Source organism: Dasypus novemcinctus, chromosome 6 (genome assembly GCF_030445035.2).
Source record: "Dasypus novemcinctus isolate mDasNov1 chromosome 6, mDasNov1.1.hap2, whole genome shotgun sequence".
NCBI lineage: Eukaryota > Metazoa > Chordata > Mammalia > Cingulata > Dasypodidae > Dasypus > Dasypus novemcinctus.
Genome location: NC_080678.1, coordinates 81,408,829 through 81,425,774, shown reverse-complemented (window position 1 = coordinate 81,425,774; position 16,946 = coordinate 81,408,829). Strand labels below are relative to the sequence as shown.

General features: G+C 38.5%; 1 protein-coding gene across 1 annotated transcript in view; it reads left to right on the top strand.

Annotated features, from left to right (window-relative positions):
* The window catches only part of MICU1 (mitochondrial calcium uptake 1), a 257,726-nt gene that overhangs the window by 210,166 nt on the left and 30,614 nt on the right, over positions 1-16,946 (top strand). Inside the window, exon 10 of the mRNA XM_058299000.1 lies at positions 16,625-16,733. Coding sequence (XP_058154983.1) covers positions 16,625-16,733 — 109 coding nt within the window. The remainder of the gene's footprint in view (positions 1-16,624; positions 16,734-16,946) is intronic.

Genomic DNA, 16,946 nt, shown 5'->3' with positions numbered 1-16,946 from the left:
GTGGTAGACGGACACCCTAACCACTGGGCCAAGTCCGCTTCCTTGTATGTTTTGTAACCTTTCATTGAAAACTGGGCATTTTTATATTTTAGTGTGTTGTCACTGGAATTTATACCCTGAGGCGTCTGTTCCTTAAGCCTGTATGCAGTTAATATTATGACAAAGCTTTCCTTGACTGACAAGAGATAATAAAGGAAGAAAAAAAAAAGGGAGGAGGAAGAGAAAGAAGAAAAAAATAAAACATCTTTTCCAGTCTTTGCACATTGATCTGTGTAAGCAGTGTCTTTGAGGGCTTATGAATACAATGAGTTTGTTTCAGGCCAAAGCATAAGGGACCCCCAATCCTTTCTGTGCATGTGTCTTATCCTGGGCATACATTTGTGCCCTAGAAATGCCCTTTTACACAGATAGAAATGTCCCCTCTTTCCTAGGAAACAGTTTCACAGTTCCTTTATGTTCTGGTCCCAGGAACTGCACTTTATGTCCTACAAGCCACCATCCCTTGCCCCAGGCAGCGCAACACTTGATGGCTCTCCCACAACATTCTGTAGGAGAGTTCAGTGAGCCACCTTCTACACTCAGGGTAAATTCTGGGATGGCAAGTCCCTCAAGCCATCACCAGACAGATTGGCTGGACATCCATGCTCCCAGTATGAGCATGGGGGTTACTCTGCTCCCACCAGAACTGGGACCAGGGATCTGTACTGGTCCAAGCAGGTCAAGGATGGATGTGGCATCAGCCTTGGCATCAGAAGATCCTACTGCTTTTAAGTGGCATTTTTCTTGATTCGGCACTCACCCTGTTCGTGCAGTTCTTTAACTGTTTTATGGAGCTTTGAGAAAGATGTTTCTGCCGGTTCTTAATGGTTTTTCAAAGCTTCTTTGGGGGGACAGAGACCTGAAACTTTTCACTCCTCCATTTTGAATAGGTCAGTGCTAGATAATTAATTTCTTTTTAAAGATTTATTTTATTTGTTTCTGCAAGCCCCCTCATTTGTGCTCACTGTTTGCTCTCTGTGTCTGTTCGTTGTGTGCTGTCTGTGTCTGCTTGTCTTCTTTTTAGGAGACACCAGGAACCCAACCCGAGACCTTCTATGTGGGAGAGAGGTACTCAATCGCTTTTGTATCTCTCATGGTATTTCCTCGTTGCATTATCTCATTTTGTGTTATCTTTTTGTGTCAGCTCACCATGCCAGCCAGTCTCATCAGCTTGCTGTCTTGCTCTTCTTTTTTTAGGAGGCACCAGGAACTGGACCTCGGACCTCCCATGTGGTTGGCGGGCACCCAACTGCTTGAGCCACATCTGTTTCCCTAACTTTTCATATGACCTGTTGATAATACACATGTCAGCTCTCCTTGCTCACTTACTCCCACAGATATTTGAGAGTTGAACTCTTTTAGTCATTTGAGGAATATCTAATTCTAGAAACAAAGCCCCTGAAAAATTCTCATTAACTCCAGTTATTAAGTGCCCACCAAAAAAGTCATTGTGTAGTATAGCACCTAACATATGACCATTACACTAAAAAGACTTTACTAATTTTATTGATTAGCTTTGAAACCTGTACTTGCTAGATGGCAAGGAGTAATAATCTGTGAAATACTATTAAAAGATTTAGTTTTATGTTTTTTTCCCCCTACTCTATCTCCATTCCCCCCACCCCAAGAAGTTTCATAGACCTTTGCTCTTCACATCTTATCTTTCAAGGTCCAACACAACCAGAGAAAAGAATATATATATATATATATACACACACACACACATACATATGTATATATATATATCAGAGCTTAATAGAATCAGTTCATTTCCACTGATTCTTTTTTTTCAGTCCTCAAAATAAATCATATCTTAAATAAACATACATTTGATAGCCACTTAAAAATATGACATAGAAATATAAACAGGGAATTATGTTCAACAATATAGTTATTAAAACAATTAGATTATATATATAATAAAATTCTATTTTATAAATCTGCATTTGTATAAATATGCATAGAAAAAACCTGAACTACTGTAAAATGTTTTTTTTGTTGTTGTTGTTGTTGTTTCTCACTCTAATCTATATTTTATTCCTCTATTCTGTGGGCCCTGGGATAGTGATGTCCACTCCACCTCTATATTGAGAGGGGGCTTAGATTCCACATGGATGATGGATGCAATTCTCCTGCTTGCAGTTGTAGGCACTCTCAGTTCTCTGGTGTGGTGATTGACCATCTTCACCTCCCAGTTAGCTGACCTGCATAAGTCCAACAAACCAGAGAGTAGGAGTTGCAACTCTGCTGAGGCTCAGGGCCCAGCTGGCACATGGACAATCCAGAGATTCAAGTCTCCTGGGTATACACCAATGCTAGCACCAACCAAAAGTTCACTAAAAGTGACAGAAGAGGCGTGTGTAGAAAGGTCACATCTGAGTCCAGCTCCATCACACTCAGGCACACAAATTCCAAAGTAGGGCCCACTGACATTGTACTGAGCTCCAGAGCTATCTGCCATGACCATATCCCTGTGGGTCTCTGTAGCCCTCAGGAGAACCAGTACCTGGGGTTGTATCCACTGTGGCTGTTTCTGGAGTCCTCCTGAGAAGTGCATAAATGTGGCCCCTCTGATGACCTCCTGACTCTTTTTTGAAGAGTCTTAGCCATATAAACTCATTTGACTTTGCCATTTCCCCCTTTTATTCAAGGTCTTTTTCTATTTACATCACCAGCTGGTGCTTGCTAGTAATCCCTTGGCACCAGGGAGGCTCATCCCCAGGAGTCATGTCCCATGCTGGGGGGAATGTAATACATTTACATGCTGAGTTTGGCTTATAGAGTGGCCACATTTGAGCAACATGGAAGTTCTCAGGAGGTAACTCTTAGGCACCCTGCAGTGCTAGGCCTAGTTCATATTTCAGGCACACAGATTCATAAGCATAGTCATCAGTATCAAGGGCTCATTGTTGGAAAATCCTTCTTTGTTGGTCTTTGCTGTTGCATGTGGGGGATGGTTGCTGTTCCATTGGGGAATGTGATAGAGCTCCCCTGGCTAGGAACTCAGTACTTCCTCAGTTGTCATTTGTAACTGTTATCTAAACATTTACATGCCCTGGAGAACTCCCTCCCAACCATTGCCCCCCATCAATAACACCCCATACCAATGTTCCTCCCCTGCCATAGTTGAACCTCTCTGTGGTCCAAAACTTCTTCAACAATGAATACTGCCAAATTCAATTAATAGGAAAATGAAATATAGTGATGTGTTTAAAGATTAGAAGTATACATACTAATTTAGAAATACTAAGACAAAGTAAAAATAAATTGATGTATTAATAAAAATGAACAATATTATAAAGATTTGTTTTTTAACATTTTGCCTTTCATCGCTGTAATAGGTATTGCCCTGTATGTACAGTGGCAAGGCACTTTCTTTCATTTCTTCCTCAGTGTTTACATCCATTCCTTTTTTTAAAAAAATTTTTTTTCTAATTTTTAATTTTGTCTTCAAAAAAGTTTTAGATTAGAGGTGCCCAAAGATGTACTTACCAAATCCAATGGATGTGTCATGATGATGGGAACGAGTGTTGTTGGGGGGGGGGGAGAGGGGGGGTGGGGGGGTGGGGTTGAATGGGACCTCACATATATATTTTTAATGTAATATTATTACAAAGTCAATAAAAAATAAAAAAATTAAAAAAAAAAAAAAAAAAAAAAAAAAAAAAGTTTTAGATCATAGTAATTCCCATATACAATATAGGGGACTCCCATATATCCAATATTAAACCCATTCCCCTTCCCCAGCAATGATCTTTTTACATGTCCCTGTTATGTTTGCTACAGCTCATGTACAGATTTTGAAACGTAGCTATCAAACACGGTTCCATTTTGGTTTACATTATGGTTTATATTTTAGACTGTACAAATTTCTAAATTTTTAGTTTCCTGATATTTTACATTATGGTTTACATTTTAGCTTATAAACCTGTATACATTTTTGGTGTACATTAACATGTCCTATATCCATCATTACATGATCTTGTGGAGCACTTCTATTGCCCCCCAGTTGCCCTACTTCCATCTATTCTTTACCTCTCTCCTCCTCCCCTCAGAGCCCACAGTGGCAATCAATCTTCACTACTTGAGGGACCAGATTTACAGATACTTGCAACAATGCTAAGGGCTTGACATACTAGACTGCCCTAACCCATTGGGAGCCACCAATTCTCTCGAAGGATACAATTCTCTTCATTTGAGAACGTCAGGTCTCCCCAGGACGTGGTACACCTTCACACTCATTGTATGGTCTCCACCCAATGATTTAACACACTATGACAAACTGAGCGTTCACACACTCCCTAGCAGCATGCCCCCATGCCATATGCTCCCCCCCTTAGGCACCTTAAACATGTAATCCTTCCTTATTATATTTTCTAAAGAGTTTTCTCAACTTTATAATTTCAACCACATACCTGAGATTCTCCCATATTCAACTGTTCCCTCTGGTCCTCCCCCCAATTCCTTGGGCCATCTGACCCATCCTCCCAACCTTAGCCCCCCTCAAGCCCTCAAAGCTCCACCCAATGGTATCCCTATGCCCCCATCTTCTCTCTTCCCTGTACAAATACTTAACTCCAGCTTATCATATACTTCACCCATGTAGGCATCAGCTCGCAACCTTTCTCTCCCCCCCTAAAATTCCTTTAAGCCTATCTTCCAGTCTCTAGTTCTCTGAGACAGCTTGATTTGCTTGTTTCATATCAGAGAGGTCAAGTAGTATTTGTCCTTCAATGCCTGGCTTGCTTCACTCAACGTAATGTCCTCAAGATTCATCTATGTTATCACGTGTGTTTGTACTGTATTCCTTCTCATAGCTGAGTTGTATTCCTTCTCATAGCTGAGTAGTATTCCATTGTATGTATATACCACATTTTATTTATCCATTCATCTGTTGATGGGCATTTGGGTTGATTCCAACTTTTGGCAATAGTGAATAATGCTGCTATGAACATTGGTGTTTATATATCAATTTGTGTCCTTATTTTCAGTTCCTCTGGGTATATACCCAGCAATGGAATTGCTGGGTCCTATGGCAAATCTATAGCTAACTTTTTGAGAAATCTCCAAACTGTCCTCCAGGATGGCTGGATCCTTCTGCATTCCCACCAGCAGTGGACGAGTGTTCCCATTCCTCCACATCCTCTCCAGCACTTGTAGTCTTCTGTTTTTTTGATAGCTGCCAGTCTTATGGGAGTAAGATGGTATCTTGTAGTTTTGATTTGCATTTCCCTAGTAGCTAGTGATTTGGAGCATTTTTTCATGTGCTTTTTAGCCATTTGTATTTCTTCTTTGGAGAAGTGTCTGTTTAAATCTTCTTCCCATTTTTTAAATGGGTTATTTATCTTTTTATTTTTAAGATATAGGAGTTCTTTATATATGCAGAATATAAGTCTCCTATCAAATATATAGTTACCAAATATCTTCTCCCATTGGGTAGGCTCTCTTTTCACTTTCTTGACAAATTCCTTTGAGGTGCAAAAGGCTTTAATTTTGAGGAAGTCCCATTTATCTATTTGTTCTTTTGCTGCCTGTGCTCTGGGTGTGAAGTTCATGAAGCAATTTCTTATTACAAGGTCCTGTAGATGCTTCCCTACATTATTTTCTAAGGTCTTTATGGTCTTGGCTCTTATATTTAGGTCTCTCAGCCATCTTGAGTTGATTTTTGTATAAGGTGTGAGATGATAACCCCTTCCTTCTTTTGCATATGGATATCCAATTCTCTAGGAACCATTTGTTGAAGAGGCCATTCTCTCCCAGTTGAGTGGGCTTGGTGGCCTTGTCGAATATCAGATGACTCTATATATGAGGATCTATATCAGAACTCTCAATTCGGTTCCATTGGTCATCGTGTCTATTCTTGTGCCAATACCATGCTGTTTTCACTACTCTAGCTTTGAATATGTTTCGAAGTCAGGTAGTTTGATTCCTCCGATTTCATTTTTCTTTTTCAATATGTCTTTGGCTATTCAGGGCCTCTTTCCTTTCCAAATACATTTCATAGTTTTTCTAGTTCATTGAAAAATATTGTGTTGATTTTTATTGGAATTGCATCGAATCTGTAGATCAATTTTGGTAGGATAGACATCTTAATAATAGTCTTCCTATCCATGAACAGGGAATATTATTCCATTTATTTAGGTCTTCTTTGATTTCCTTGAACAGTGTTTTGTAGTTTTCTGTGTATAAGTCTTTTACATCTTTAGTTAAATTTATTCCCAGGTATTTGATTTTTTTTTTTTGTTTACTGTTGTAAATGGTATTTGTTTCTTGATTTCCTCCTCAGATTCTTATCATCAGTGTACAGAAATGCTACTGATTTTTGTGGATTGAGCTTATAACCTGCAACCTTACTGAACTCACTTATAAGTTCTAGAAGCTTTGTTGTAGATTTCTCAGGGTTTTCTATGTATAGGATCATGTCATCTGCAAATAGTGAAATTTTTACTTCTTCCTTTCTTATTTGGATCCCTTTTATATCTGGTTCTTGCCTCAGTGCTCGAGCAAGTACTTCTAAGACAATGTTAAATAGAAGGGGTGATAATGGGCATCCTTGCCTTGTTCCTGATCTTAGAGGGAAAGATTTTAGGATTTCACCATTATAAATGATACTAGCTGTGGGTTTTTCTTATATACGCTTTATCATGTTCAGAAAGTTTCCTTCTATTCCTATCTTTTGCAGTGTTTTTATCAAGAAAGGGTGCTGGATTTTATCAAATGTTTTTTCTGCATCTATAGATATGATCATGTGTGTTTTTTCCTTCAATCTCTTTATGTGCTGTATTACATTAATTGATTTTCTTATGTTGAACCATCCTTGCATACCAGGGATGAAACCCACTTGGTCATTTTGTATAATTTGTTTAATGTGTTGTTGAATGTGATTAGCAAATGTTTTGTTGAGGATTTTTGCATCTAGGTTCATTAGAGAGATTGGTCTGTAATTTTCCTTTCTTGTGGTGTCTTTGGCGTTGGTATTAGGGTAATGTTGGCATCATGGAATGAGTTGGGCAGTGTTCCTTCTATTTCAATTTTTTAGAAAAGTTTAAACAAGATTTGTGTTAGTTCTTTCCGGAATGTTTGGTAGAATTCACCTGTGAAACCTTCTGGCCCAGGGCTCTTAGTTGGGAGGTTTTTAATGACTGATTCTGTCTCTTTACTTGTGATTGGTTTGTTGAGATCATTGATTTCTTCTTTCATCAATGTAGGTTGCTTATGTGTTTCTAGGAATTTGTCCATTTCCTCTAAATTGTCTTTCTTGTTGGAATATAGTTTTTTAAAGTATCCTCTTATGATAGTCTTTATTTCAGTGGCAACAGTGGTGATATCCCCTTTCTCAGTTCTTATTTTGTGTATTTGCATCTTCTCCCTTTTTTTCTTTGTTAGTCTAGCTAAGAGTTTGTCAATTTCATTGATCTTCTCAAAGAACCAGCTCTTTGTTTTATTTTTTCAAGAGTTTTCTTATTTTCTATTTCATTTAGTTCTGCTCTGATCTTTGTTCTTTCTTTCTTCTTTCTTTGTGGTTAGTTTGTTGTGGGTTTTTTTTGTTTGTTTGTTTGTTTTGCTAATTCCTCCAATTGTGCAGTTAATTCTTCAATTTTAGCTCTTCTTTATTGAGGTATGAATTTATGGCTATGAATTTTCCTTGCAGTACAGCTTTTTCTGTATCTCATAAGTTTTTATATGTTGTGTTATCATTTTCATTAGTTTCAAGATATTGATTTCTGTTGAAATTTCTTCCTTGATCCACTCTTTTTCTAAGAGTGCGTTGTTTAACTTCCATATCTTGGTGCTCAGTCTGGGTCTCTGGCACTTGCAGATTTCCAGCTTCATTCTGCTGTGGTCAGAGAAATTGTTTTGTATGATTTCAATCTTTCTGAATTCATTGAGACTTTCTCTATGGCCTAGCATGTGGTCTATCTTGGAGAATGATCCATGTGCATTTGAGAAGAATGTATATCCTGCTGTATTTGGGTGTAATGTTCTGTATATGTCTATAATGTTCAGATTTTCTAACATATTGTTCAAAGTCTTTGTTTATTGATTCTCTTTTCAGATGTTCTGTCCAATGGTGACAGTGGTGTGTTAAAATCCTCCGCTATAATTGTCAAGGCATCTAGTCCTCCCCTTAGTTTTTGCAGTGTTTGCCTCACATATGTGGAGGCACCCTTGTTAGAGGCATAAATACTTATGATTGTTCTTTCTTCTTGAAAGATTATCCCTTTCACTAATACATAGTATCCGTCTTTGTCTCTCACAATTGTTCTGCATTTAAAGTCTATTTTGTCCAATATTAATATAGCTACTCCTGCCCTTTTTTTGGTTATTGTTTGCCTGTAAGATAGTTTTCCAGCCATTTGCTTTCAGTCTCCTTGAATCCCTGGGTCTAAGATGTGTTTCTTGTAGACAGCATATAGATGGGTCATATTTCCTTATCCAATCTTCCAGTCTGTGTCTCTTAATAGGTGAGTTTAATCCATTGACATCCATGTTATTACTTTCAAGGAATTACTTATATCAGCCATATTTTCTTTGGATTTGTGTTTGTCATGTGTTGTTTGATTTTTTAATCTCTTCTGGTCATTTTAGTTGGTCTTACACTCTCCTCCAGCTCTGTCCCTCCTGTTTTTTTTCTTCCCTCCTGCACAACTCCCTTTAATATTTCTTGAAGGGCAGGTTTCTTGTTGGCATACTCTCTCAGTTTCTGTTTATCTGTGTTTATTTTGAACTCTCCATCACTTTTGAATGCTAGCTTTGCTGGATAGAGTATTCTTGGTTGGAAATTCTTTTATTTTAGTACCTTGACTATGTCATACCTCTACCTTCTTGCCTCCATAGTTTCAGATGAGAAACCAGCACTTAATCTTATGGAGCCTCCTTTGTAAGTGATGGTTCTCTTTTCTCTTGCTGCTTTTAGAATTTTCTCTTTGTCTTATGCATTAGATAATTAGACAAGTATATCTCTTGGGGTAGGCTTGTTGGGATTTATGCTATTTGGGGTGCGTTGTGCTTCCTGGACATGTACATACATCTCCCTCAGTAGGTTTGGGATGTTTTCAGCCATTATTGCCTCCAACCCTCCCCCCCCACCCCCCGTCTCCTTTCCCTTCTCTTCTCCTTCTGGGATGCCTGTAATGCGTATGTTTGCACATTTTGCATTGTCATTCAGGTCCCTAAGTCCCTGCTGGATTTTTTCTATCTTTTTATCGATCAATTCTACTATCTGTTTGATTTCAGATGTACTGTCTTCCAAATCACTAATTCTTTCCTCTGCCTCTTCAAATCTGCTGTTATTTGCTGAGAGTGTATTTTTGATTTCTTGGATTGTGCTGTTCATCCCCATCATATCCGTTATCTTTTTGTGCATGATTACAATTTCTTCTGTATGCTCCCCAAGTGTTTTCTTAATATCCTTAATCTCTTCCTTCATTTCATTAAAATGGTCCATAATACATGTTTTGAGAGCTTTAATTAGTCATTTGGTGTTCCACTCCTCTTCCTGGTTTTTAGTTTGTTCATTGGATTGGGTCATGTTTTCCTGATTATCAATATGGTTTGTAGTTTTTTGTTGCTGTCTAGTCATCATTGTATCTTGATGGGTTTATTCAGTTCATTAGTTTTTTCGTGTCAGGGTTCAATTAGTTGTTGTTTTTGTGTGCATGTTAAGTCTTTCCTTTGTCACTTTGTTCTTCTCATTCTATTTCCTTGTTGTTGGCTAAGTTCCCTTGAAGGAAAATCTTAGGCCAGAGACAGCAAAAGGGGTGAGAAAAGAAAAAGATAATAATAGTATTGAGAGTGGATGTTAGCAGAAGAACCATGTGAGATCTAGGAGAATGAATATTGAACTCATATAACCTGTGTGGGGTTGTAACAGTAAAAAAGTGGAGTACCTATAATGGGATAGTAAACTGAATATGGGGAGGAATATAGTATGAATTAAAAGGCCAGTGTGGTCCAGAGAGAGGTAAAGAGAAAAAAAAAGACAATAATATAAAAGGTGAATAAAAGATAGAAAACAGAATAGAGGTATTAGAGATAAATAGTCAGAAATACTGGAGGGCTAAACAAAAAGAGGTGGAATGCAAGAGAAACAATAAATGATGGAGGATAGAAACATGTAAAGGAAAGGGGATAGAGTTGGTAGCCACAATCAGTACACACAGGAAGGAGGGAATTGAGGATGAGGAAGCACAGCAAATAATAATTGTTGCCTGCAGTACCTAATATAAAAAAAAAAAGAAAAGGAAAAAAAGGGAGGGGGGGAAGCGAGAAAGAGAAAGGAAAAAAAGAAATAAAAGGGCCGTGGGGGGATAAAGAGGAAGGAGAAACAAGAAAACAAGCCAACAAGAAAGACCAAACACGTCCTCAAGGAAGGAATCATCTTTGCAATTGAATAAACTGCTTAAGAGTCTGACCTTCCCCCTTTCTCCCTTCCTCACTTCCCTCTCCCACAGCAGGAGGAAGGCTGTGTGAGGGTTCCCAGAGGAGATTCGAATGGGTCCCTGGTGAACCAACTCTCCTCAGAAAATAATGTCTCTTAATTTCTTGAGAGAGAGCACCCACCCCTTGCCAGGTACCCTAAATATGCTTTTGTAAGCCTGGAAAGCACTGCCTACTGTCCCTCTCCCTTAGGTGTGCTATAAGGGGGCTGGTTAATTTTCTGACTCCACATTCTCCCCAACCAAGTTTCCTATCCCAGGGCGTTTAGGTAAATCAGGCTCTCTCAGCAGATTCACCTCTTCTCTTTTCCTAGGCTCTCCCCAAGTCAGCTGGTATGCTCCTCCAAACTCAGTAAAAGGGGGAAGGGACCAGAAAATTGAATCTGCACTCCTTGGGCCCCTCTACACCTCCCACCTAAACCCTCCCACTCCTGAAGTTAGCCCGGAGGGCTAGGGCAATGCCAGATTTCCGGGAGTACTGGGTTTGGGAAACAGAGGCCCAGGAGAATGTGGACTCAGGGTACGTGGGTCTGTGAGATGGGGGTTGCAGGGCTTCAGGGAACACGAGCTTAGGACTCACACGTTTAGGGGAACACAGGGCTTGGGAACTCTGCCTTGTGGCCCGTAGTTCTCAGGGAAAGCAGCAGCCCTTTGCCCTAGGGGGAAGGGATTTACCTTCCCACAGCTTCAGGGATCAGTGTTAGAAACCCACAGTTTTACCTTGAGGAAACACTAATTTTGTCGCAGTCTCTCCAGATCGACATCCAGATACCTCCTTCAGGATCACTTCACCAGTCAGCCAGTCCTGGGGTCTGTGTGTGTCTTTCTTGGAGAACCCTGCGGATGCTCTTCAGTCAGCTGGCAGGACCTTGGTGGGCCCTGCGTCCAGCTTGCACACGCACTCCTGGGACTGCAGGGGAACTACAGGGTGCAAGTCCTTGCTCCTAGCAGCCTGGTTCACTGTGAACGGTAAAGTCCCCTCACTGGTCCTGAGGACAGGCGCTAACCGCCTGCCAGTGGCGCCCTCTCGCTCCTGCCCGCTCTCTCCATTGATTCTTAATTGATAAGCCATGCCAGTTACTAAGGACTTCTGCCTACCACTTACTGAGTACTTCTGTGAACCAGGCATTTTACTATTCTTCTCCCTAATTATCATAGCAATCCTGCTGGGGAGATAGAATCCCCATTTTTCAGATGAGAATTGCTTTTCTGAGCCTTATTTACCTACAATCACATAGTATCTTAAGAGGTGACACCAGAATTCAAAACCAAAACTATCTCATTCCAGGGTCCATAATCTTCCCACTAATGAGCCTATTTATTTCCACTTCTTGTTCCCCATGATTTGAATAAGCGCAATGGTTTTAGAGAAACAAGAAAACCAATGTTGCCAAGCTCCAGCTTAGGGTTCTTAGGGAACAAATTAAAAGGTAAGCTGCAAAAGCAGATTTTGGAGGACCATGAATACTAGGCTAAAAAGTTTGGGTCTTATGCAGTTAACAGTGGTAAATCATTGACATTTTGTGGGCTGAAGGAATGAATATATGAATAAAGTGATGTTTCAGAAAAATTAGATACTTGTAGAAATGTCAGTGATAGAAATGGTGTCATTTCCTCCACTGCCAGGCATCAGCTATAAAGTCTGGAGTTGTAATGGGATCATGCTTTACTGGAGCAGGACAGGTATAGTAATACCTCTGAAAGGGTACCCAAGAAATTGTAACAGTGACCACATGTAGGGAGGGGTATTAGAGGAAGAACTGCTTTGTACTGCATAACATTTTGTACCATCTAAATATGTTACATGGTACAAAAATATTAATTAAAATGCTAAGCAGGATATTGGGGACATGATAGATGACAGGATTGGCTAGAGGCATGGCCTATAAGGAAGAAGGAAGGAGAGTATTTTATCTTTTCTGTGGACCATGGAGGGAATTTGGACAATTGGATTGATACCTGGCAGATGGATATGCTAAGAATGATTAAAAGGGCAAGGCAATCATCTTTTTAGTCTGTGTTTATACTAATTCGTGGCCTATCAGCTATAGATACCTGGCTGTACAGCAGCTAATTCCAGTAACTTCTTTACTCCTCATCTACTCCAACTGCTATTCATTTCTGCAACATCTTTATTGAGGTATAATATTTAAGTGTATAATTCAGTGGTTTTTAGTAAATTTACAGAGTTGTGCAACCATCACCTCAATCCAGTGTTAAAACATTTCCACTAGACTAAAAAGCCCCATCAAGCTAGTTTGCAGTCAACTCCCATTCCCATCCTAGTGCCAGGCAACCACAAATCTGCTTTCTGTCTCTATAGATTTTTCTTTTTCTGGAATTTCATATAAAAGGAGTATTATAATACATACTCTTAAGAAATTGCCAAACCATTCCCCAAAGAAGCTGCACCATTTTACATTTTTACAGCAGTATATGAGAGTTTCAGTTTCTCCACATACTTAGCAATACTTATTATTGTCTATCTTTTTATTATAGTAATTCTAATAGGTGTGTGTGTGTTGTGGTATCTCACTGTGGTTTTAATCTTCATTTCTGTAATGACTAATGATGAGCATCATTTAATGTACTTATTAGCCATTCATATATCTACTTTTGCAAAGCATCTGTTCAAATCTCTTTTTAATTGGGTTGATCTTCTCTCATTATTGACTTATAAGAATTCCTTACAGAATTATTTCTCCCTCAGATGGCTCCCTCGTCTGTCTGGTGGTTGTTTTCCACTCATTGTCTGATCATTGTGTCCGCTCATTATGTCTACTTGTTGTGTCCTCTCATCTTCTTAGGAAGCACTAGGAACTGAACCTGGGACCTCCCATATGGAAGGGGGATTCCCAGCTACTTGAACCACATCCACTCCCTGCTTGTTGTGTCTGCTTGTTGCATCTGCTCATTGCCTCTGCTCATCCTCTTTAAGAGGCACTGGGAACTGAACCCAGGACCTCCTATGTGGGAGGCAGGCATCCAACTACTTGAGCCACATCCACTCCCTATATAATTATTGATAATCTTTTATCAGATATATGAATTGCAAATATTTTCTTTTAAGTCTGTGATTTGTCTTATTTCCTCAGTGGTGTCTTTTGAAGTACAAAAGTTTTGTTTCATTTTTTTCATTTTGATGAAGGCCAATTTATCTTTTTTTTTTTTCTTTTGTGGATTGTGCTTTTCATGTCCTAAGAATGATTTGCCACACCAAAGATTATGAAGATTTTCTCCCATGTTTTCTTCTTTTTTTTCTTTTTAGGAGGTACCAGGGATTGAACCTGGGATCTTGTACATGTAAAGCAGGCACTCAACCACTGAGCCACACCCGCTCTACCCATGTTTTCTTCTAAAAGTTTTATCAGCTGCTTTTAATTTAAAAGATGATTTTATTTGCTTAGTTAATAATTACTTAATGTTGTGATTATTTTTAAGCAACCTAATGAAGTGTTTATGCAGTCTACAAATTACTGCTAATATTTTTTTCTAAGTCACCTGGAACCTAGTTTTATAGTCTATTTTTCCAAAGGTAGATAGATGTCCAGTTTGTGGAACAGTTAGTCACAGAATAAGATAATTCCTTTTTCCATATCCCCCAAATATGTCAGTAAAATCCCTTTGATGTCAGGCCTCAGAAAAGGAAAGTTCCTTTTAGCTGTCATATCTGCAGTTCAGTCACCTGCCAATAGACTGCATAAACTGTAGCCTTCTGATCTGAACAAATCAACTTGCCCTTTTACTTTCTATTTTACCATCCAAACACCTCATGTTGCCTTACTCTACCTTTATTTTAACATAATATTCTCATAACCCTCTGGATTTTTTACTAAGCTGGGCTACCAAAAATAAGAATTTTGTGACTGGCATTAAGAGGCTTATCTAAATTGGAAGCTCCGTAAAATTAAGTACCATACCCAAAGCAAAGTTATTTCCCTCACTGCTTAGTGCTGAGTGGTTAGTAGTGCTCAATAAATAATTTTTATTTATCTGTTTAATAAAGGCAAAGTGTTTCATATTTAGATTTAATATTGACAAATAATGTGACTCATATTCCAATATTTTTCTAAATCATAAAATGAATAAACCACTCAGTTCAAATCTGTCTGTTCTCATACAATTCTCACTATAAACACCCAGTCTTGAGCTGTACTAGTTGATGTTTCATGATAAATTCACTGACAAATATTAGAGTTTGTTTATCAGAGTAGAAAGCATTTCTTCTACCATGTCCTTTCTGTTTTAGGAAGAATTGTATATTAACATTTTAGCCTCAAAAACCCCTTCAATAACTCAATTCTCCTCCCCATGGAAATGTAAACCTTAATAAGAAAAGTGAAAAAAAGCTTTGACATGTCTTTGGATGGTTGGGAAGGGGAGATGGTATCAGTGGAGCCATCCTCAAGCAGTGATGTGGTAGAACCTGGGCTTCCGGTGCAGTGAGATTCTCCTCTACAGGGATGGTTCCTGCCTACTGCTTACACTAGATAGCATAGTATGGCATCCATGTAAGGAAGGAGTCCTACCCTCTAGATCCGCTAAGGCAAACCAAGAGAATGACCTGAAGTTAGGGAAAATTTATTTAATACAAACCTTCCATTTTACTGTCAAAAATTATGGAGCTTGGTACACAGTAAGTATTCCATAAATGTTTGAATGAATGCTTGAATACGGATACACCACTGTTCACACTTGCTAAAAATTGGAACAGCTTGAATAGCCATTAAAAATAGCATGGGTTGTTATATTGTGGTATATTCACACAATAGAATACTTTATAGCAATAAATGACAGATATACACAAAAACATGGACAAACCTTATAGAGAATCTATATGTAACAGAATGTATACTTCATAATTTCATTTATAAGATTCAAAAACAAAGTTAAACTACTGTTTCTGTTTTAGGGATGCATAAATAGAGCATTTAGTAATGCTCTAAAAGAAAAGCAAGACAATGAATTCCCTTAAGTCAGAATAGTAATAATCCCTAGGCAGGAAAATGGGCTTGATTGGAAAGGGACATGTGGCAAGTGCGGCCTGCTAGGATGCTGATAATGGTCTGGTTCTTGATCTGAATGAAGGTTTTATGGGTGTTCATTTTATAACAGTTTATTAAGTTGTACATTTGTGTTTTATGCACCTTTATATATGGTCATTATACTCTACAATATAAAGTGGGTTTTTTTTTTTCATTCTTAGGTTCTAAGGGGAAAAAATTATAAAAGATCATATGATATAATCACAAAAACAATATTTTAGCTCTCTGTTTGACTGATAAAATGAGAATATTATTGACCCAGTTTGGAGAGGACTATAAAGAATATAAGACTTTAAAGTTGTCTCTGTTAAGGTCCCCTGTCACTGAGTTCCTGGGCTCTGTAGTTTATGGAAATGGAAGGAAGAGGAGCAGCTCTAAGCCAATCATATCTGCATTCCATTAAGGACCTGATGCTTCATTAAAAGGCCTTAACCTAACCTCAGTGTCTCAAGACATCCCCAACTTTATTTACTTCTTAAAAATGGTGTCCATTTCCAACCCCGCATTAAGAGTAAGAAGTGGGAAATAGGCAAATAGGGCAAATGTTCCTCCCTTGTAAAGGAACTCCCCTGATTGTGCAACTACTCCCTCTTGAGCCATCATAGAAAATAGAATTAGAAAGCAAATCTTTAGTCAGCTTTGAAAATAATTACTTCATTCACAGAGTTTCATCAGATTGAAGTTAAGTAACAAATTTCTTAACTCCTAAATTGAGATCGTGAACAGCTTCCCATCCTTGGGTTCTGCTAAATTCTGAAAAGCCTCTGGTCTTAAAATGATGACAGATCAAGTGGCTACAGCCCATTTAGAAAGTTTCTTAATAGATATTGTGGCTAATTGGAGAGCACAGTCAGAAATACTTTTACTAGAGATATCCAGCCCTCACTGTAAGCCAGTTTGCCTTTCTCAATTAGAATAAATTCTAGAGTTTTTGTTCCCCTGTTGTGTACAAATTTGATATTCCCTGACTGATGTGTTCAGTGTCTGTTTTAGACATAAGCACAAATTTCTGATTGACAGACTTGAATAACTGCCTAGTATTCTGCATTTTGCCCTGCTTCTTGTTACAGCTTCATGCTTCACCTTCTCTCTCTCTTTTAGGGCTTGACGTTTCAGGAAGTGGAAAACTTCTTTACTTTCCTAAAGAATATAAATGATGTGGACACTGCATTGAGCTTTTACCATATGGCTGGGGCATCTCTTGATAAAGGTAACAAAACCTAATGTTTTTTCTAGAAGGTATAAACATTGAATGAATCTGTAATCTATTGTGACTGTCCCTCAACAATAATATGAGGGTTTTTTTTTAGTGTTGTTTGTTTGTTTTCACCCTAAGAAGCCAAGCTCTGCAAATATATTTTCTTGTGCTAAAGGCTGTAGTCAAGGCAGATTCCCATCTTTAATTACTAACCTTGGAAGTAGG